Source organism: Gorilla gorilla, chromosome 10 (genome assembly GCF_029281585.2).
Source record: "Gorilla gorilla gorilla isolate KB3781 chromosome 10, NHGRI_mGorGor1-v2.1_pri, whole genome shotgun sequence".
Classification (NCBI taxonomy): domain Eukaryota; kingdom Metazoa; phylum Chordata; class Mammalia; order Primates; family Hominidae; genus Gorilla; species Gorilla gorilla.
The window spans coordinates 147,421,780-147,442,052 of record NC_073234.2 but is presented as its reverse complement, the minus strand read 5'-3'; the positions used below and the strand labels follow the sequence as shown (position 1 = coordinate 147,442,052).

General features: G+C 53.0%; 1 protein-coding gene across 4 annotated transcripts; it reads right to left on the bottom strand.

Moving 5' to 3' along the window:
• Positions 1-2,804: 2,804 nt before the first annotated feature.
• On the bottom strand, positions 2,805-17,579 carry PUS1 (pseudouridine synthase 1). Of its 4 annotated transcripts, none has more exons than XM_055357656.2 (6): positions 17,510-17,579; positions 16,602-16,830; positions 14,421-14,558; positions 7,586-7,688; positions 4,722-5,413; positions 2,805-3,154 (listed from the first exon to the last, which is right to left on the bottom strand). In XM_055357656.2, the coding sequence occupies exons 2-6, from the start codon at positions 16,818-16,820 to the stop codon at positions 3,107-3,109; spliced, it is 1,200 nt and encodes a 399-aa protein (XP_055213631.1). In that variant the 5' UTR covers positions 16,821-16,830; positions 17,510-17,579; the 3' UTR covers positions 2,805-3,106. The 4 variants fall into 4 exon arrangements, with proteins under 4 accessions (XP_055213631.1, XP_018894895.1, XP_063550568.1 ...); XM_019039350.4 differs by having other exon boundaries at positions 16,935-17,530; XM_063694498.1 differs by lacking the exon at positions 17,510-17,579 and adding an exon at positions 17,396-17,501.
• Positions 17,580-20,273: the final 2,694 nt, after the last annotated feature.

The window sequence follows — 20,273 nt, the reverse complement described above, 5'->3', positions numbered from 1 at the left end:
CCAGCACACTGAAAAGCTGAGGCAGGAGGATCACTTGAGGCCAGGAGTTTGAGACCACCTGTGCAACATAGCAATACCCTGTCTCTTAAAAAAAAAATTTTTTTTTTTTTTGAGACAGAGTCTCGCTCTGTCGCCCAGACTGGAGTGCAGTGGCACGATCTCGGCTCACTGCAACATCCACCTCCTGGGTTCAAGCGATTCTCCTGCCTCAGCCTCCCAAGCAGCTGGGATTACAGGCGCATGTCACCACGCCCAGCTAATTTTTTGTATTTTTAGTAGAGACGGGGTTTCACCGTGTTAGCCAGGATAGTCTCAATCTCCTGACCTCACGATCCGCCCACCTCGGCCTCCCAAAGTGCTGGGATTACAGGTGTGAGCCACCGCATCTGGCCAATTTTTTTTTAATTGGCCTGGTATGGTGGTGCACCTGTAGTCCCGGTTGCTTGGGACGCCGGAGGATAGCTTGATCACAGGAGGTGGAGGCTGTACTGAGCTATGATCGCACCACTGCACTCCGGCCTGGGCGACAGAACAAGACCTTGTCTCAAAATAGAAAAAAAGAAGAAAAAAAAACCTTTTGGCTACCACAGAGCAGTGAAAACATTATCCCATGTTTGCTGGAGATGCATTACCATCCTTGCAAAGGCTCACGCACGCTTATATATACACGGAACTCTCCAGAAGAAGCCGCAGGGCACTAGTGAGAGCAGTGGCCTCTGGACAGGGATACTGGGAATTAGAGAATGAAAGGCAACTTCCCTTTTTTATACTTTTTTATTTCCTTCCATATATACATATTATTTTAAAATGTCACATACCCCAGGATCATCAAAGGTGATTTAAATGGATCACCCAGGCCGGGCACGGTGGCTCACGCCTGTAATCCCAGCACTTTGGGAGGCCAAGCCGGGTGGATCACCTGAGCTTAGGAGTTTGAGACCAGCCTGGCCAACATGGTGAAACACTGTCTCTACCAAAAATACAAAAATCAGCCGGGCGTGGCAGCGGGCACCTGTAATCCCAGCTACTCTGGAGGCTGAGGCAGGAGAATCGCTTGAGCCCGGGAGGCGCAGGTTGCAGTGAGCCGAGATCGCGCCACTGCACTCCAGGCTGGGCAACAGAGCGAGACTCCGTCTCAAACAAAATAAAAATAAAAAATAAAGTCCTGTCTATCCCAGGTAAAATTAACATGCTTAGAACCAAGCTCCTGCTTGTTCTCCAAACCCATTCCTTTCCCTGTCTCCTGTTCCAGTTAACGGCCCAGCTCATCCATCCCTCAAACCCAAAGCCCAGTGGGCCTCACACCTGCACTCCCTGGCTCCCGAAGCAGTGAGCCCCACCGCTCCTCTGGCCAAAATCCCTAAAACCGGCTCCGCTCTCTTGGGCACCCCACGCCCTGGGAGCTCACTGCCTGAAGCATCTCCCAATCCCACCTGTCCTGCCCCACTTCTCACACACGGTGTCCACCGCATCATGGGCACGTGCACGTGTGTCACTCACGCACTGCTGGGGTGACAGGCGCCTGCGCATTAGTCACGTGCGTTGTTGGCACGTCAGGCGCATGCGCATTAGTTGTGTGCACCGCTGGGGTATCAGGCGCTCGTGCATTGGTCACTTGCGCCCATGGGCTGCAGGCTGGGAGGCCACGCGTATGCACAGCACTTCCACCGCTGAGCCCCTCCCTGGGCTCCTGGCAGCCCGCCGGCCAAGGATCCCCTGCTCCTGGCTAACGCAATGTGTTTTGTTCCACGGTAAGCGCCACTTCAAAAGCAGTCTTCCCCAGCCTCCCTTGCAGCTACGAACGGCCGCTGGATGCACCTGTGACCAATGACGTGCAGCAGCTGCTGGTGGGGTCTTCCAGTAAGCTCCACTAAGGGCCTGTTCCGCGATGCACCCTTTCCTTCTGCCCTCTGCCCCAACCCCCACCCGCCTGGCACCGGGACAGTGCTGAGGCGAGTACCGACCTGCAACCAGGGCAAAGGCTGTATGCACGGGGCTGTCTAGGAAGAGGAGCCCGTGGTTGCCACCCCTCTCGGGGATGCGGCAGGTCAGCGGGGCCCCTGCTTCAGTGCCCTCCACAGCCCTGCCTCGGCCCCACCCTGCAGAGTGCAGGACGCCGGGTTTTTTTGGTTTTTTTTTTTTTTTGACAAGAGTTTGGCTCTCTCACCCAGGCTGGAGTGCAGTGGCGCGATCTTAGCTCAATGCAATCTCCACCTCCCAGGTTCAAGCGATTCTCCTGCCTCAGCCTCCCGAGTAGCTGGGATTACAGGCGCCCACCATCGCGCCCAGCTAATTTTTGTATTTTTAGTAGAGACGGGGTTTCTCTATGCTGGTCAGGCTGGTCTCAAACTCCCGACCTCAAGTGATCCACCTGCCTAGGCCTCCTGAAGTGTTGGGATTACAGGCATGAGCCAGCGCACCTGGCCAGTTTTGTTGTTGTTGTTGTTTTTTTTTTTTTTTTTTTTTGAGTGCAGTGGCGATCAGGGCAGCCTCAACTTCTCCAGACTCAGGCAATCCTCCCACCTCAGCCTCCTGAGCCGCTGAACTACAGGGCATGCCGCCATGCCCAGCTAATCTTTTGCAGAGACACAGTTTCACCATTTTACCCAGGCTGGTCTGGAACTCCTGTACTCAAACGATCTGCCCACCTCAGCCTCCCAAGTGCTGGGATTACAGGCTGAGCCAACCTCCTGGGCCTGTCTCTTTTGTTCAGCCGTATCTGTTCTCAACGGGACACCATGCTCTGCTCATCTCTGTGGACGAAAAAAATGTTAAAAAAGACTAAGAAAAAGGCAAACCAAGGATTGACTAAGCAAAATTTGTACTTGTTTAATAAGAAAATCACTTCTTTAAAAAAATAGTTCTTTACATGCTGAGGTTCATCTATGCAATGCAAGAGCTGAAAACAGATTCGAGAAAGGCTGTTCCTACAAGGAAAGGTCCTGAGGTTACAACGCCGGGCCACATCTGCCAGGCAGGCCTGAGAAGCCATGGCCGGGAAAACATGACTGCAGCGATCCCAGCTTCTTGCTGCCCACAGGGGTGGCACATCTGGGCACACACTGTGAGCTGCTCAGAGGCACTCTGGTGGGCAGCTCCCATCGCCTCAGTCAGTGTCTCCATCCCCTTCGCTGCCTTCCAGGGGACTGGGCACCTGCAGAAGAAGATCACATGGAGAATAAGAGGCAAGCACGCCCTCCACTGCTCCTGGATGCCCGCAGGGGCCCATGACAGGCTTGGCACAGGAGCCTTGCCCCCACCACTCCCTCATCAGGAGCAGAGGTTGGTGTTTGTTCTCGGTCATTCTCTTAACCAGGTCAGGAACCTGAGCAGGGAAAGCCAAGGGCTGGGGACACTAGAGGGGCCTTTGTTGGGCTCCTTCACATCCTCACAGGTCGCACTGACCACAGGGGAAAATAAAATGGGGCCATTTGGAAACTCAACAAATGCAGGTGCCTCGGAAGTATATATGCCTCTCATCAGTGGAGTCCACAGCAGTCCAATCTAGCCCAGGCCAAATCAGCACCTGCGCTGTATTTAGCCTGCACCGGGCTTGGGAAAAATTAACTACCAGCACTTAAAAAAGAGAAGATTTCCCATACCAATATGCAACACTGGTTTCCCTTGATAACATTTAAGCATGCGGTCACTGTCACATTCCAACATGGCCACCACCAGCTGCCACTGAGCCACGAGTACCCCCTTCAGATGAAACGAGGGCTCCTGGCCACCGATGGCCCCCCACTCCCTGCTGTCCCTGGGCTGGGGGCCTCTCATCGCCCCATCTATAGGACGGCTCGCCAGGTGCCTGGCCCCTCGCCTGCCCACCTTACCTCCCTGGGGCCTGCACACAGTTGAATCTGCCACCCAGGTATGCAGGAAGGACTCTCTTTTCACAGATATCTAGATGACAGGAAGAATCTCCCTGAGCCCTGCCTGGGAATGTCACCCTTTGAAACCTCACTGGGCCACCATGAAAGAACTCAGGCTGGCCGGACGCAGTGGCTCACGCCTGTAATCCCAGCACTTTGGGAGGCCAAGGCAGGTGGATCACAAGGTCAGGAGATCAAGACCATCCTGGCTAACACGGTGAAACCCCATCTCTACTAAAAATACAAAAAATGAGCCGGGCGTGGTGGCAGGCGCCTGTAGTCCCAGCTACTTGGGAGGCTGAGGCAGGAGAATGGCGTGAACCCGGGAGGCGGAGCTTGCAGTGAGCCGAGATCGCGCCACTGCACTCCAGCCTGGGCGACAGAGCGAGACTCTGTCTCAAACAAAAAAAAAAAAAAAAAAGAAAGAAAGAACAAACTCGGGCTTTGGGGACATCTCTCACCCCAGAGCGAAGAACTGAGAATGACATTTTCATTCACTTAGCTTTTAGCTTCTGCACCTACAATCCTGTATGTTCCGGTTCTAAGCTACACTCCACAGCTGTCTAGCCGCTGATTATGCTCCATGCCAGGTCCATAGTAGGTGTGCTGGCAGCAAGCCTGACCCTGGGACAGCCCTCCCAGGGTCGAAAAGCGCCCCGTGGGGGAGCAAGTGGGTGGCGCAGGCAGGCAGACAAGGAACATCTCAAGACCGCCTGCCCCTGCTCCTGCAGCAGCTGTGTGGCCTTGGGGGAAAGTGGCACACTTCTCTGTGCCTCAGCTCACTCCTCTGTACAATGGGAACAATGTGGGCCTGTGTTCTGCTGAGCACTGCTGGGACTGTGCCCCTACCTTGGCGCCCGTGCCACCTGCCGTGAGAGCGGTGGCACTGAAGTTGTGGATGGGCAAGGTGCTCAGCCACTGGGCCATGGAGCGTTCGTCCCGCTCGGTGCCGATGATGGTGGGGTAGATGTGCTCCTCCTTGAAGGCTGCGACCTTTCCCTCCTCCTGCGCCCAGTCCAGCGGCTCATGCAGCCCATCGTTGCCAAAGCGCTGGTTGTACTTCTCGAAGTGCACCCTCTCCAGGACCAGGCCGAGTCCCGGCGCCTTGGGCACGTCCACCTTCTCTGTGCCCCAGCTGCGCTCCAGCACGCTCTCAGGGGCATAACCCTTCACAATGGCCACCACCAGGCCGACCATCTTCCGGATCTGATGCATCATGAAGCTCTGGCCCTTCACCCTGATCACCGCAAACTCCAGGCCCTCCCGCACAAAGGGTTCCTCGCAGTACATCTCCAGGATGTAGCGGCAGGCACTGGGATCCTGCGGCCCCTTCTGCGAGGTGAAATTGTGGAAGTTGTGCGTGCCCTTGTAGCAGGCCAGGAGCCTGTTGACCCGCTGCAGCGTCTCGGCGCTCAGGCGGTAGCTCTCATCCTGCACGTCCCGGTCCTTGTGCGCAAAGGCAAACGTGGGCAGCAGGTAGCAATAGGTCCTGGCATCACATCTGTTCTTGGAGTTAAACCCGCCCGTGACCCGCTTCAGTCCTAGGGGGGAGGTGGTCAGGGAGGAGAAAGGCAGGTGAGAAGTACCTGGATGACCAGGGAGCAGCCTGGGCACAGCGTGAGCCCCAGCGTCTCCTTACCCAGAGCACCGACCAAGCTACAGCAAGCATCGGCTTCTCTGGGGAGGGGGCAGCCACAGGCTGGGGAACAGGCACAGGAGGACGATGGACAGGAGGGACAGGTGCAGTGCTCTATAAGGTGACTGAATTTACAACCATTTATTGTAATTTTCCAACAGTGAGAAGATACAGAATGTCTCCAACACAAAGAAATGATACATGCTTGGAGTGATGGATATATTATGCTAATTGCCCTATTTGATCATTATACATGACTGGAAACATCACACATAATTCTATGTAAGTATGTATAATTATTATGTGTGAATTTAAAATACTAAAAGCAGCCGGGCACGGTGGCTCATGCCTGTAATCCCAGCACTTTGGGAGGCCAAGGTGGGTGGATCACCTGAGGTCAGGAGTTTGAGACTAACATGGTGAAACACCATCTCTACTAAAAATACAAAAAGTAGCCGGGCGTGGTGGCGGGAGCCTGTGATCCCAGCTACTGGGAAGGCTGAGGCGGGAGAATCACTTGAACCTGGGAGGCAGGGGGCGTGGTGGCGGGAGCCTGTGATCCCAGCTACTGGGAAGGCTGAGGCGGGAGAATCACTTGAACCCGGGAGGCAGGGGGCGTGGTGGCGGGAGCCTGTGATCCCAGCTACTGGGAAGGCTGAGGTGGGAGAATCACTTGAACCCGGGAGGCAGGTGGAGGTTGCAGTGAGCCGAAATCACGCCACTGCACTCCAGCCTGGGCAACAGAACAAGACTCCATCATAAAAAATATAAAAATAAAAACAAAAACTTAACAGTGGGTAAAATCAACAGGGATTACTGAATCCTATTTATGACTCATATGTAAATGTTCTTAGGGGCTTTACTTCTAACAGCCCAAAACTAGAAATCACCCAATGTCCATCAGCAGGTAACTGTATAAACAATCCGTGGCACACCCACAGAACAGAACACCCCGCAGCAATGAGAAGGAACAGACTGCTGACATACACAACAGCATGGATGAATCTTAAAATAATCAGGCTGTGGGCTGGGCATAGCAGCTCATGCCTGTAATGCCAACACTATGGGAGGCTGAGGCAGGTAAACTGATTGAGCCTAGGAGTTTGAGACCAGCCTGGGCAACATGGCGAAACCCCATCTCTACAAAAAAAATAAAAATTCAGCCGGCTGTGGTGGCGTGTGCCTGTAGTCCCAGCTTATAGGCTGAGGCGGGAGGATCCCTTGAGCCCAGGTGGTCGATGCTACAGTGAGCTGTGATCACACCATTGCACTCCAGCCTCGGCAACAGAACAAGACCCTGTCTCAAACACTTCTCTCCAAGCAGACCAGTCAGGCAGACAACAGTTCTGTTTTCTTGGGATGACACCAAAACAAAAAGGAAAAGAAAACAGAGAGCAAGACGACAGATTCACGCCCAGCCACACCTATCATTACATTAAATATAAGCGGCTTCTGGGAGGCCAAGGCAGGAGGATCACTTGAGCCCAGGAGTTCAAGACCAGCCTGGGCAACACAATGAGACCCCATCTCTACAAACTCAAAAATGAAGTGTAGTGGCACACACCTGTAGTCCCAGTTACTCAGGAGGCTGAGGATCGCTTGAACCGGGGAGGCGGAGGCTGCAGTGAGCCATGATTGCACCACTGCACTCCAGCCTGGGTGAGAGCGAGACTCTCTCAAAAAACAAACAGAATAAATGAATGAACGAATGTATTATGTAAGTTGCCTGTACCTGCCACTTAAAAGGTAGACAGTCACATTTTAAGGAGGCCTAAAAATTCCATTTATCAGTCCTGCCACAAGAGGGAACAACTGTTCATTTTAACCATGAATTTGGATTTTCACATCCTGTGTTTGCTTAAAACAAGGCGCCTGTGTAGCAACAAGCACTGCAAATGAGCAGCTTTCTACTCCTGTCTAGTTGCTCCCGTTTCTGAAGGTCAGAACCAGCTGCAAAGCAACTCTGACTACACTTCTGCATCAGAGACAGCTGGAAAAGGCAGGAGCATGCATAGCCTCGTGTCTCTGCAAGACCATCTACAACCAGGTGTGTGGCCGCCTGCACTGCAAGGCTTACCCAGAATCCGAATGTGAGAGGGAAGGTGGCTGTTGATCTTTTCTAGAATGTCGTCAATCAGCCACACCTTCAGGGATACCACCTGGCCGGCTGCGGACACACCCTGTAAACAAAGCAGAACGGGTGACGGAAGGTGGGTCCCTTGGGCCTTGCACGCTGGTCTCTGAGAAAGAAGGACTACGCAGACCTTACGTCATTTCACACATGAATTCAGCTGTTAAAAATGCATCTGGAGGGCCGGGCATAGTGGCTCACGCCTGTAATCCCAGCACTTTGGGAGGCCGAGGCAGGTGGATCACGAGGTCAGGAGATCGAGACCATCCTGGCTAACAGGAAATGTTAGTCTCTACTAAATGTATTTTTAGTCTCTACTAAAAATACAAAAAATTAGCCGGGCGTGGTGGCAGGCGCCTGTAGTCCCAGCTACTTGGGAGGCTGAGGCAGGAGAATGGCGTGAACCTGGGAGGCGGAGCTTGCAGTGAGCTGAGATCGCGCCACTGCACTCCAGCCTGGGCGACAGAGCCAGACTCCACCTCAAAAAAAAAAAAAGATATGAAAATATGACTCCCAAAGATTGGGGAAAAGAGAAAACACAACTTAGAACCAAGAGCAGAGTGAGGAGGGGGTCCCCACCTGAGTCAGAACAGCAGTGGCCCTGGAGGAAAGGGAGGGGCCTTCTGAGGACAGGCAGTGTGTACACAGGTAGGTACACAGATAAAAACTGATCAAGTTTACACTTAAGACTAGCACACTTTACTGTTTATTACACCTCTTTTTAAAAGTAAGTTTCTATAGATTTTTTGTTGGGTTCTTTTTGAGACAAGGTTTTGGTCTGTCACCCAGGTTGGAGTGCAGTGGTGCCAATCTTGGCTTACAGCAACCTTGACCTCCCAGGTTCGAGCAATCCTCCCACCCCAGCCTCCCAAGTAGCTGAGACTACAGACAGGCACCACGATGCCTGGCTAGTTTTCAATTTTTTTTGTAGAGACAGGGTCTTGCTATGTTACCCAGACTGGTCTCGAACTCCTGGCCTCAAGTGATCCTCCCACCTCAGTCTCATAAAGTGCGGGGATTACAGGTGTAAGCAACCATGCCCAGCCAAGGAGATCGTTTTTGATTAAAGGAAGCTCAAGGGACATGACAACTGAATGCCACTAATGATCCTAGATTAGATCCCGGACCAATGAACAAAAATAAAAGGCATGCCACATCAAAGAAGCTGAAGAAAAGAAAAAGAAAACAGAGAAGAGAGTTTCCTACTTTAGGCATGTTAGATGATGGTACTCTATCAGGTTGATAGAGTGAGGTTGCTGAAGGATGTCACAGTCCCTTGGAGACTCATGCTAAGATGTTTCAGGGTAAAGGATGATGATGTCTCCAACTTACTCTCAAATGGTTCCATTTTAAGATAGAAAAGGCCAGGCACAGTGGCTCTCATTCATAATCCCAGTACTTTGGGAGGCTAAGGTGGGAAGATTGCTTGAGCTCAAGAGTTCAAGACCAGCCTGGGCAACACAGCAAGACTCTGTCTCAAAACAGGTAAAAAAAAGATAAATAAAAAGAAAGCAAAAACAAACAAACAAAAAAACGGGCCGAGTGCGGTGACTCATGCCTGTAATCCCAGCACTTTGGGAAGCCGGGGCAGGCGGATCACCTGAAGTCGGGAGTTCGAGACTAGCCTTACCAACATGGTGAAATCCTGTTTTTACTAAAAATACAAAAAATTAGCTGGGAGTGGTGGCAGGTGCCTGTAATCCCAGCTACTCAGGAGGCTGAGGCAGGAGAATCACTTGAACCCGGGAGGTGGAGGTTGCAGTGAGTTGAGATCGTGCTGTTGCACTCCAACCTGGGCAACGACAGTGAAACTCCATCTCAAAAAATAAAATAAAATGAATTTTTTAAAAAACCACACACAACTATGATAATATGGTAAAAACCTAACCTTGGTGAATCTGGGAAGACTATGTGGGTCATGGCACCCACATAAGAATCATGTGGCATTATTAAGAATCATGGCATTATTCTTAAGACTTTTATGAAGGTATGAAATTTTCAAAATAAAAAGTTGGAAAGAGTAAAATAAACTGTTGAGATGTTCCACTGGCCAGATCCACACATGGAACGTGGCAGAATGAAACGAGCTGTTCTGAAACAAGATAACTTTAGGTAAATACACAACAGATTTCAAAGACTTGGCACCAAAAAAGGGAAAGAAAATACATCTCATTGCCAACCACTCTGTAGAAGTTGAAGTGAGAACACTTGAGACATCCTGGGGGGTCAACAGCTGAGGGACACCTGGTACCTCTGGGGTGTCCTATGTCTGGCTGTGGTGATGGCTGCACAGCTCTGTGAATATACTGGAATCACTAAACTGTATACTTTTTTTTTTTTTTTGCCAGGCTGGAGCTCAGTGACGCAACCTCGACTCCCTGCCACCTTCGTCTTCTGTATTCAAGAGATTCTCGTGCCTCAGCCTCCCAAGTAGCTGGGATTACAGGTGTGAGCCACCATGCCTTGCTAATTTTTGTATCTTTAGTAGAGATGGGATTTTGTCATGTTGGCCAGGCTGGTCTCGAACTCCTGGCCTCAAGTGATCCGTCCACTTTGGCCTCCCACAGTGTTGGGATTACAGGCGTGAGCCACCACACCCAGCTTGAACCGCACACTTTTTGTTTTTTTGTTTTGTTTTGTTTTTTGAGACGGAGTTTCACTCTTGTTGCCCAGGCTGGAGTACAATGGCACGATCTCAGCTCACTGCAACCTCCACCTCTCGGATTCAAACGATTCTCCTGCCTCAGCCTCCTGAGTAGCTGGGATTACAGGCGTGCACCACCACACCTGGCTAATTTTTGTATTTTTAGTAGAGACGGGGTTTCGCCATATTGACCAGGCTGGTCTTGAACTCCTGACCTCAGGTGATCCGCCCACCTCGGCCTCCCACAGTGCTGGGATTCCAGGCTAAGCCCCCGCGCCCGGCCCGAACTGTACACTTTCAATGGGTCAATTGTACAAGAGTGAATTATATTTCCTTTTTTGCTTTTTTTTTTTTTTTGAGATGGAGTCTCACTCTGTCACCCAGGCTGCAGTGCAGTGGCACCATCTCAGCTTACTTCAACCTCCACCTCCCAGGTTCACGCAATTCTCCTGCCTCGGCCTCCTGAGTAGCTGGGATTACAGGCACCCACCAACACACCCGGCTAATTTTTGTATCTTTAGTAGAGATAGGGTTTCACCATGTTGGCCAGACTCGTCTTGAATTCCTGACCTCAAGTGATCCGCCCGCCTTGGACTCCCAAAGTGCTGGAATTACAGGCGTGAGCCACCACGCCTGGCCAAAAGTGAATTATATTTCAATAAAGCTATTTTTAAAATCTGAAACAAAAACAGAATGTTAAACAGCAGAAATACACACACACAAAAATAAACAATAGGCCGGGCGCGGGGGCTCACACCTGTAATCCCAGCACTTTGGGAGGCCGAGGCAGGCAGATCACCTAAGGTCAGGAGTTCGAGACCAGCCTGATCAACATGGAGAAACCCCATCTCTACTAAAAATACAAAATCAGCCGGGCGTGGTGGCGCATGCCTGTATTCCCAGCTACTCGGGAGGCTGAGGCAGGAGAATGGCTCGAACCCAGGAGGTGAGGTTGCGGTGAGCCAAGATCACACCATTGCACTCCAGCCTGGGCAACAAGAGTGAAACTCCGTCTCAAAAATAAATGAATAAATAAATAACAAAAATGTTAAACTGTTAGTGTTTTCATCTGAAGGGCAGGGCACTCGGGTGTGACCGTGTCGGCCTCATGGATTTACTTCTGCAGGTTTCCCCATACAAGTAGGAAAACGTATTAGAATGAAACCATCTCTCTAATAACAGCAGAAATAAAAATAAATACAAGGACCCTATTTTGAAATGCTCTCTTCATCAGCTTGGACAAATTGTTACTTTTCTTCTTCCCTGAAAACAACCAGAGAGCTGTAAATGGAAGAATCAAAAAGAAAATGAAAATAGTTAAGACCCACAGAACTCTCTACCTTGAGCCACATATGCATCACCCCCACCCACTAGGAGTGAACTTGTGGATCCCTCTTTGTGTTCTCACCCACTAGGAGTGAACTTGTGGATCCCTCTTTGTGTTCTCCCCTCTGTACGACGGCTCCAGTACGCGTCCATGGATCCCCAGGGATCTGTGTGCCTTTGAAACTAGGCGTTTGTGGGAACAAGAGCCATAGCTTTATTCAGATTCCCGGAGGATCCTGACCGGCAAAAAGTTATGTCTCTGATAGGCCCCTAATGCCTTCAGGCAGCCTGAGAGCCACGTGACAGAGCCAGGCACTCGGAAGAGCAAGGATGACAGGTATCACGTTCACTGACGCCTCATACGTGCTACAGAAAAGCTATCTGTTCTCTCCGGCTCTGCTGTCCCCGTCTGCCAAACGTTGGGTTGTGGGCAGTAAGCCACCCAGGTGCCGAGGCAAGACACTGAAGGCACGAGCTGTTCCAGTGTAATAAACAAAATAATTAGAATAAGAAAAGTTATACTAGAAATAGGATATAGATATAATTATATACCAATATTATCAATCATTAGTTTGTAGTATTACTCTTTACTATTATAATAATCTCTGTTCTATAATTATAACCTAGGAAAAACCAGGCCATACAGAGTCAGGAGCTGAAGGACACTGTGAGAGGTGACCAGAAGACAAGAGTGTGAGCCCTCTGTTACGCCCAGATAAGGGTCGCTTGAAGGCTCCCCGGACCACTGGTAGCACCAGTGCCTGGGAAGGCACCTGTTACTTTGCAGACCGGCAAAGGGAGTCTCCCTCTCCCCAGGGTAGTCAGAGAACACTCTGCTCCACCACATCTTGTGGGAGGCCTGACATTACCCAGGCCTGCCCGCAGTCATCCACGGGCTTAAACAGCTCCCTGTGGTGCTTCAACGGTCACGCTCCTTGTCCACTTTCATGCTCCACCTGTACACCTGGCTCCTGCTTTTCAGTTCTTAGAAGATAGCAGTAGCACAATTAGTGAAAGTATTAAAGTCTTTGATCTTTCTGATAAGTGCATAGAAGAAATGCTGACGTATGCTGTCCTCCCTCTCCGCCTCACCTACCACAAAGGGAAAGGACCCCTGTCCGGTGGACATGTCACTCGCGTGACCTTATCAATCACTTGAGATGACGCACGCTCCTTACCCTGTCCCCTTGCCTTGTATACAATAAATAGCAGTGCGTCCAGGCATTTGGGGCCACTACCAGACTCGGCCCATTGGTGGTAGTGGTCCCCTGGACCCAGCTGTCTTTCCTTCTATCTCTTTGTCTCGTATCTTTATTTTTCTACGATCTCTCGTCTCCACACATGAAGAGAAAACCCATAGGCCCTGTAGGGCTGGACCCTACACTGGGTCCCTCCTTAGAGACATCCCCATTCCCTGTGGCGGGCCACTCTATGCACATCCAATCCCACGGTTCAGTCCCAAGCACAGGAATGTGGCGTCACGGGACCACTTGGCATGTGCTTCCACACAGGCCAGCAGCAGCGTCCAGGGTGGACGTGAAAACCAATCGCAAACAGGAGTACTCAGCCTTGTGGTTCTGAAGGAACAGTGCTGGGTCACCAGCCCCATGCAGCTGAGACCACAAAACAGGTCCAGGGTGGTGGATTTGTGATGAGTGTGGACTTAGCATACACACAAAAACAGTATTACATTTATCCCATGAAGAGATTTTTATATGGATTACACGCTGAAATGAGGATATCCTGAATATACTCAGTTTATAATACAGTGAATTATTTATTAATTTCAAGCCAGATGTGGCGGTTCATGCCTGTAAATCCCAGTACTTTGGGATGCCAAGGTGGGAAGATGACTGGAGCCCAGGAGTTTCAGACCCCTGAGCAACACAGCAAGACCCCATATTAAAAAAAAAAAAACAAGAAAACAATTTAGCCAGGCATGGTGGAGTGCCTGTCGTTCCAGTGATACGGTTTTGCTGTGTCCCCGCCAAATCTCATGTTGAAGGTAATCCCCACGTGTCTAGGGAAGACCTGGTGGGAGGTGAGTGGATCATGGACGCGGTTTCCCTCATGCTGTTCTCGTGATAGTGAGTGAGTTCTCACAAGATCTGATGGTTTACAAGGGGCTCTTCCCCTTACCCTCCTCACTCTCTCGCACCTGCCGCCATGATCTGTTTCCTGAGGCCTCCCCAGCCATGTGGAACTGAGTCAATTCAACCTCTTTTCTTTATAAATTGCCCAGTCTTGGGCAGTTCTTTATAACAGTGTGACAACAGACTAATACACCCACCTACTCAGGAGGCTGAGGCAGGAGGATTGCTTGAGCCCAGCAGTTTGAGACTGCAGTGAGCCATGATCATGCCACTGCACTCCAGCCTGGGCAACAGAATGAGATCCTGACTCTAAAAAAGGAAAGAAAAGAGAATGTTGCATCATACAAGTGTGGCTCTCTGCCTTTGCAGCCACACAATTACATCTGCCTCAGAGTGAGCCTGATTGGAGGGTCGAAAGCAGACGTTGCGGCCGCCACTGTGCCACCTGCAAGAATGTGTGTCCCTGAGAACAGAATCAACACAAGAGAAAGCAAAGACCAGAGAGAACACAGAGTCCCACTGGCAGGGAGCATCTAGATCCAGCTATACCTGAGCTGACCAGGCTCCTGGACGTCTCACCTACATAAGGCGTAGGCTAGTTTGATTTGTACATCATTATGTGCTCAGAAACAGCATAACAAGCCAGAACACTGAGCTGGAAAGTGGGCCACGTGCTGCTCATAGCAGCGGGGGAGGGGCAGAGAAGGCCGCCACCCACCTTGTCTGTCCGGGCGCAGCGCTGGAAGGACATTTTCCTCATGTCCTCACCATGATTTTCAGGAATACAGCCTGACCGGACGAGGGCGGACACCAGGTCATCTTCAATTGTTTTGAATTGTGAGGACCCAACATTCCTCTGGAAAAAGGAGACAAAAACAGATTTTATATTTTGCAGACAGGGGTCGCCATGATGTTGCCCAGGCTGGTCTCGAACTCCTGGCCTCAAGCGCTCCTCTGGCCTCCTGAAGTGCTGAGATTACAAGTGTGAGCTGCCACGCTCACATGAAAACACTGTTTTCTGCTCACTCACCCTGGGGCCGGGCTGCTCCATGCTAGGGGGTGGGTAGCGTGGAATGGAATCAAAACACAGGTTTGATTGAACCTGTGCATACACCTACTTCCACAATCCGTCAGTTACAAAATCAGTGCCGTGGGTGCTACCTATACTTTAAAAAAAAAAAACATTGACTATAAAGTAATCTACGGCCAGGTGCAGTGGCTCGCACCTGTAATCCCAGCACTTTGGGAGGCCGAGGAAGGTGGATCACTTGAGATCAGGAGTTTGAGACCAGTCTGGCCCACATGGTGGAACTCTGTCTCTACTAAAAATACAAAAATTAGCCGGGCGTGGTGCCGGGCTCTTGAGGCAGGAGAATCGCTTGAACCTGGGAAGTGGAGGTTGCAGTGAACTGATAATGTACCACTGCACTCCAGCCTAGGTGACAGAGGAAAACTCTGTCTCAAAAATAAATAAATAAATAAATAAATAGGTATGCTTTTAATCCCAGTGACTCAGGAGGCTGAGGCAGGAGAATTGCTTGAATCTGGGAGGCAGAGGTTGCAGTGCACAGTGGTTGGCCGGGCTCTGTGGCTCACCCCTGTAATTCCAGCACTTTGGGAGACGGAGGCAGGAGGATACTCTGAGGTCAGGAGTTCAAGGCCAGCCTGACCAACATGGTGAAACCCCATCTCTACTAAAAATACAAAAACTAGATGGGCGTGGTGGCAGGCGCCTGTAGTCCCAGCTACTCGGGAGGCTGAAGCACAAGAATCGCTGGAACCCGGGAGGCGGAGGCTGCAGTGAGCCAAAATCCCACCACTGCACTCCAGCCTGGGCGACAGAGCAAGACTCTGTCTCCAAAAAAAAAGCAATCCATTACTTATAACTTTCACCATAAAAGCTGTTATAACAACTGCCAAAGTTAAGCATTATTTTCTTAAACTTTTGTTTAAGTCAGACACTGCATGCACTGCATGAACTTCTGAGGATATGTTTAAAGATGTTTAAAGAACACAGAACTGGGCAAAGCCACAGTGTTAACTACAAAAAGGAACAAAAGGAATGTCTACCTGAGGCCAGTCGCAGTGGCTCATGCCTGTAATCACAACACAGGGAGGCCGAGGCAGGAGGATCGCTTGAACCCAGGAGTTTGAGAGCAGCCTGGGCAACACAGCGAGACCCCATTCCTATAAATAATAAAAAACTTAGCAAGACACCATTCCTGCAAATTATAAAAAAAATTATTCAAGCCGTGAGGTCAAAGACACTTACAGCCCTCAATGTTCGGGTGGCTGAGGTGTGAGGATCTCTTGAGCCCAGGAGGTGGAGGCTGCAGGGAGCAGTGTGGATGTACCACTGCATTCCAGCCTGGACCACAAAGGGAGACCACGCCTCAAAAAGAAAAAAAAATACACCTACCTGAATGTACCCAGACCCTCTACCTTCCAGAAAAGGAAGTGGGCTGAGGAGAGAATCCTCACAACTTTAATACTTAGCTCTCTGTCCCCTTAACGCTCACGACAGCAGGCTCTTCTAAGCTGCCCCGAGCTGTCCACTGTTCTCAGCACCGAGCGTCAGTACACCTAGCTCATCTTCACACTCTACTTAGCAGGTGCTGTGAGCACTCCCATCCTAAAGTTGAGGACTCAGGCACACAGCAAGTGAACCCCGCCCCAGATAACAGTGGCTAGCGGCAGGGCCGGGCCTGATGGAAGGCAGCAGGAGCTCGCGTGCAGCAGAAGCAGTGAAAGCTGCTTGGGCCTGCACCTAAATCCTGCCGGACCCGCCGCTACCTGGGCGACCGCTCCTGCACCTAAACCCAGCCGGACCCACCGCTTCCCCGGCGGCCGCACCTGCACCTAAACCCCGCGGGACCTGCCGCTTCCCGGGCGGCCACACCTGCATGCCGTGGTAGCCCTTGCCCGAATAGGCCATGAGCAGCACGATCTTCCGCTTGGGCAGCTTCTCGCGCCGTTCCTCGTCCCCACAGCTCTTGAGCTTCTTCGTCGGATGCTCTCCGTCCTCCCAGACGCGGTCGCCCCCGGCCCAGCCGCTGCAGGACCTCCGGTCCCGGGGGCATGCGGCTCCGGCGGGCAGCGGCTCCGCGTTCCCGGCCATGCGCGGCGAGCTGCGGAGAAGGGCGGCGTGAGCGGGGGCCCGCTCGGCACCGCGCGGGGTAAATGGGGTGGGCTGGGCGGGCATAGCGGGGTCGCCCGGCGTCGCGGTCATTACCAGGACGGACGCGGTCCCAGGCGCAGGGTCCACCGTCCGAAGTCTCCCAACAGCGCGCGAAGCTGGACGCCCATGCGCAGGCTACCAGTGCACCCGATCCCGCCCTGATCCCCGACCCCTGACCCCCAGTGCCCCAGCTCCGCCTCTGCCGACCCCTAACCTCTCAGACTCTGACGCTGCAGCCCTGTTCCTTCTGACCCCTGACCTCCGGGAAACCGGCGCCCCAGCCCCTCTCCAGCTAACCCCTGACCTCCCGGACCCGCACACCCCAAGCCCGCTCCTGCTGGCCCCTGACCTCTCGGACCTGGACGCCCCAGCCTCACTCCTGCTGACCCCTGACCTCTCAGGCCCCGCGCCCAAGCCCCGTCTCTACTGCCCCCAGACCGCCCCGGGACCCTGACGGAGAAACTCCAACGTCCCCTGACGCCCAGGTTAACCTCTGACTTCCCCAGCCTCTTCACCTCCCGCCCCGCCCGGTGGGCTTTCCTCAGGAGTCGAGGAGACCCGGGCCACCCGCGTCGGGACCAGAGAGGCTCGCTCCCGCCCAGGCCCCATTCGCGACGCGGCTGACTGACCGGAGCCGGGCCACGTGGGCGAAGGCGGAAGTGGAACGACGACTGCACGGCGGCCGAGCGCGGACAAAAATCCTTCGGGAGAAGAGGCAGGGCGGGGGCAGAGATGGGGGGTGATGGGGGCGGAGATTAGGGGGTGGGGGTGGAGTGGGGCGGGGATTAGGGTGTTGAGGGCGGGGATTGGGATGGTGGGGGCGGGGCACCAGGCCCTCTTGCATCCGGCACCGCGGCCGCGCGGCGAAACGTGCGAGCATTGGTCGCTCCGCCGCCGCCTCCCGGGTGCTGTCGCCCGCCCAGCGGAGCAGGGGAAGCGCTGAGCCCACGCTGGCCCCGCTCCTCTCCGTTGCCGGGTCCGCTCCCACGGGCTCGGCCCCCAGACCCTCAGTGGCACCCACCCTGTGCGGCCCTCGTGTGGCCCCAGCCCCGCTCCCCGTCCCCGTTCCACAGACGCTGGGGCGCAGGGGCGGCTCCGCCCTGCCCTTCACCCGCACGGTAGAGGGGTCACCGCTCACCGCAGCCTCCGCCTCCGGGCTCCAGCGGTCCTCGCAGGCGCGCCCCACCACGCTCAGCTAATTTTTTCTTATTTTTTATAGAGATGCGGTCTCCTGAAAAGTAGCCATTCTTTTTTGTTTTGTTTTGTTTTGTTTGGGTGGCGGGGGACAGAGTCTTGCTCTTTCGCCAGGCTGGAGTGCAGTGGCGCGATCTCGGCTCGGAATCTCCACCTCCCGGGCTCAAGCGATTCTCCCGTCTCAGCTTCCGGAGTAGCTGGGACTACAGGCGCGCGCCACCACGCCCGGTTAATTTTTTTGTATTTTAGTAGAGACAGGGTTTCACCATGTTGGCCAGGATGGTCTCGATATCCTGACCTCGTGATCTGCCTTCCTCGGCCTCCCAAAGTGCTGGGATTACAAGCGTGAGCCACGCGCCCGGCCTTTTTTTTTTTTTTTTTTTTTTTTTTTTTTAAGAGACCGGCCCACTATGTTGCCCAGGCAGATCTCGAACTGCTGAGCTCAAGCGATCCGCCCGCCTCCCCTCCCGAAGTGCTAGGATTCCAGGTGTGGCCACCGCGCCCACCACTTCCTTGCCTCCTCTCCCAAGCTTGCCCTCCTGTCTCCTGCTTTCCCTTAGACAAACTCATATGATCCTGGGCCCGCGCAGATAATCTGGCATAATCTCAAAATCCTTAATCCCATCTCTGGGGCCACAATTCAACCAACTACAAGCTTGAATCTGGGGAATGAGCCATGGAGGTGTTGGGGAGAGCGTGTTGCTGGCAGTGCAAGGGCCAGGAGGCAGGAAACAGCCATCTGCAGCAGCCCCACTCCCGCCCTCTAGGGGCTGTGCCTCCTCCTACAGGTGAGGACTCAGTGGGGCCTGGGCACTGTGCCCACCTGGAGTATGCAGGTAGAGAAACCACAGGGCTGCGTAATGACTGGAGGGACTGATAGGAAAAGAGGACCAAGGGGTCCGGGGCCAGGTTGTGTGGGGCCTCGTGGGCCACCGAGGACTTGGCATTGGCTATCAGTGAGATGGGAGACCCAGGGATCCAATCTGACACCCCTTCCCAAGGGGCACTCAGTGGGCTGCGAGTGGCTTGTGAGGAGCTGGTGGCCAAAGCAGGAAGGGGAGGCAGGAGGGAGATGCAATTGTCCAGCTGGGAGGGTGGCTCAGCTGTACTAAGTGACCCCCCAGGAGGGCACCCCTCCACCAGCCCAGGCTCCAGGACTGAGGCGGGGGGGGTTTGGACAGGCACCCAGGGGGGCCACAGTTCTGTGGCAGTGTGGGCACCGAGGCCCAGTCTCCCTGGCTTGGAGCCCTGCCCCCACATGGCCAGTGTGTGCAGGGATGAGGTCCTTCCTGTACTGCCATGGCTTCCCCTGGGCCCACCCTCACCACCTGGCTCTGGCACAAGGACCTTTACAGCAGCTTTATTTACCACTGCCCAAACGCAGAAACAACCGATATGTCGGCAGGTGAATGGAAAAACTGTGGTACCTCCAGACAATGGAATATTATGCAGCTCTAAAAAGAAATGAGGCCAGGCACAGTGGCTCATGCCTGTAATCCTAACGCTTTGGGAGTCCGGGAGGGCGGATCACTTAAGGCCAGGAGTTTTGAGACCAGGCTGGCCAGCGTGGCAAAACCCCTGTCTCTAAAAATACAAAAATTAGCCAGGCTGGGTGCAGTGGCTCATGCCTGTAATCCCAGCTACTGAGGAGACTGGGGCACAAGAGTCGCTGGAACCTTGGGAGGTGGAGGTTGCAGTGAGCCGAGTTCCTGTCACTGCACTCCAGCCCGGACAACATAGCGAGACTGTCTAAAAAAAAAAAAAAAAAAAAAAAAGGCCAGGCGTAGTGGCTCACGCCCGTAATCCCAGCACTTTGGGAGGCCGAGGCCTGCGGATCACAAGATCAGGAGATCGAGACCATCCTGGCTAACATGGTGAAACCCCGTCCCTACTAAAAATACAAAAAAAATTTAGCAGGATGTGGTGGCAGGCCCCTGTAGTCCCAGCTACTTGGGAGGCTGAGGCAGGAGAATGGCGTGAACCAGGGAGGCGGAGCTTGCAGTGAGCGGAGATCGCGCCACTGCACTCCAGCCTGGGCGACAGAGCGAGACTCCGTCTCAAAAAAAAAGGAAATGAGCTCCCAAGTCCTGGGCATAGTGTATGATTCCAACTACGGGACATTCTGAAACAAGAAAAACTACGAGGACAGGAAGACCGGGGCCAGCAGAGCTACGCTGGGAGAGGGCAACAGGTGGAGCC

Coding starts and splice junctions, on each gene's coding strand:
- PUS1 (XM_019039350.4), bottom strand. CDS start 17,008: ATGGGCGTCCAGCTTCGCGCGCTGTTGGGAGACTTCGGACGGTGGACC. Junction 14,559..16,601: donor AGGGCTACCACGGCATGCAG/GTGTGGCCGCCC, acceptor TCCTTTTTCCAG/AGGAATGTTGGGTCCTCACA. Junction 7,689..14,420: donor GCTGCGCCCGGACAGACAAG/GTGGGTGGCGGC, acceptor CTTTGTTTACAG/GGTGTGTCCGCAGCCGGCCA.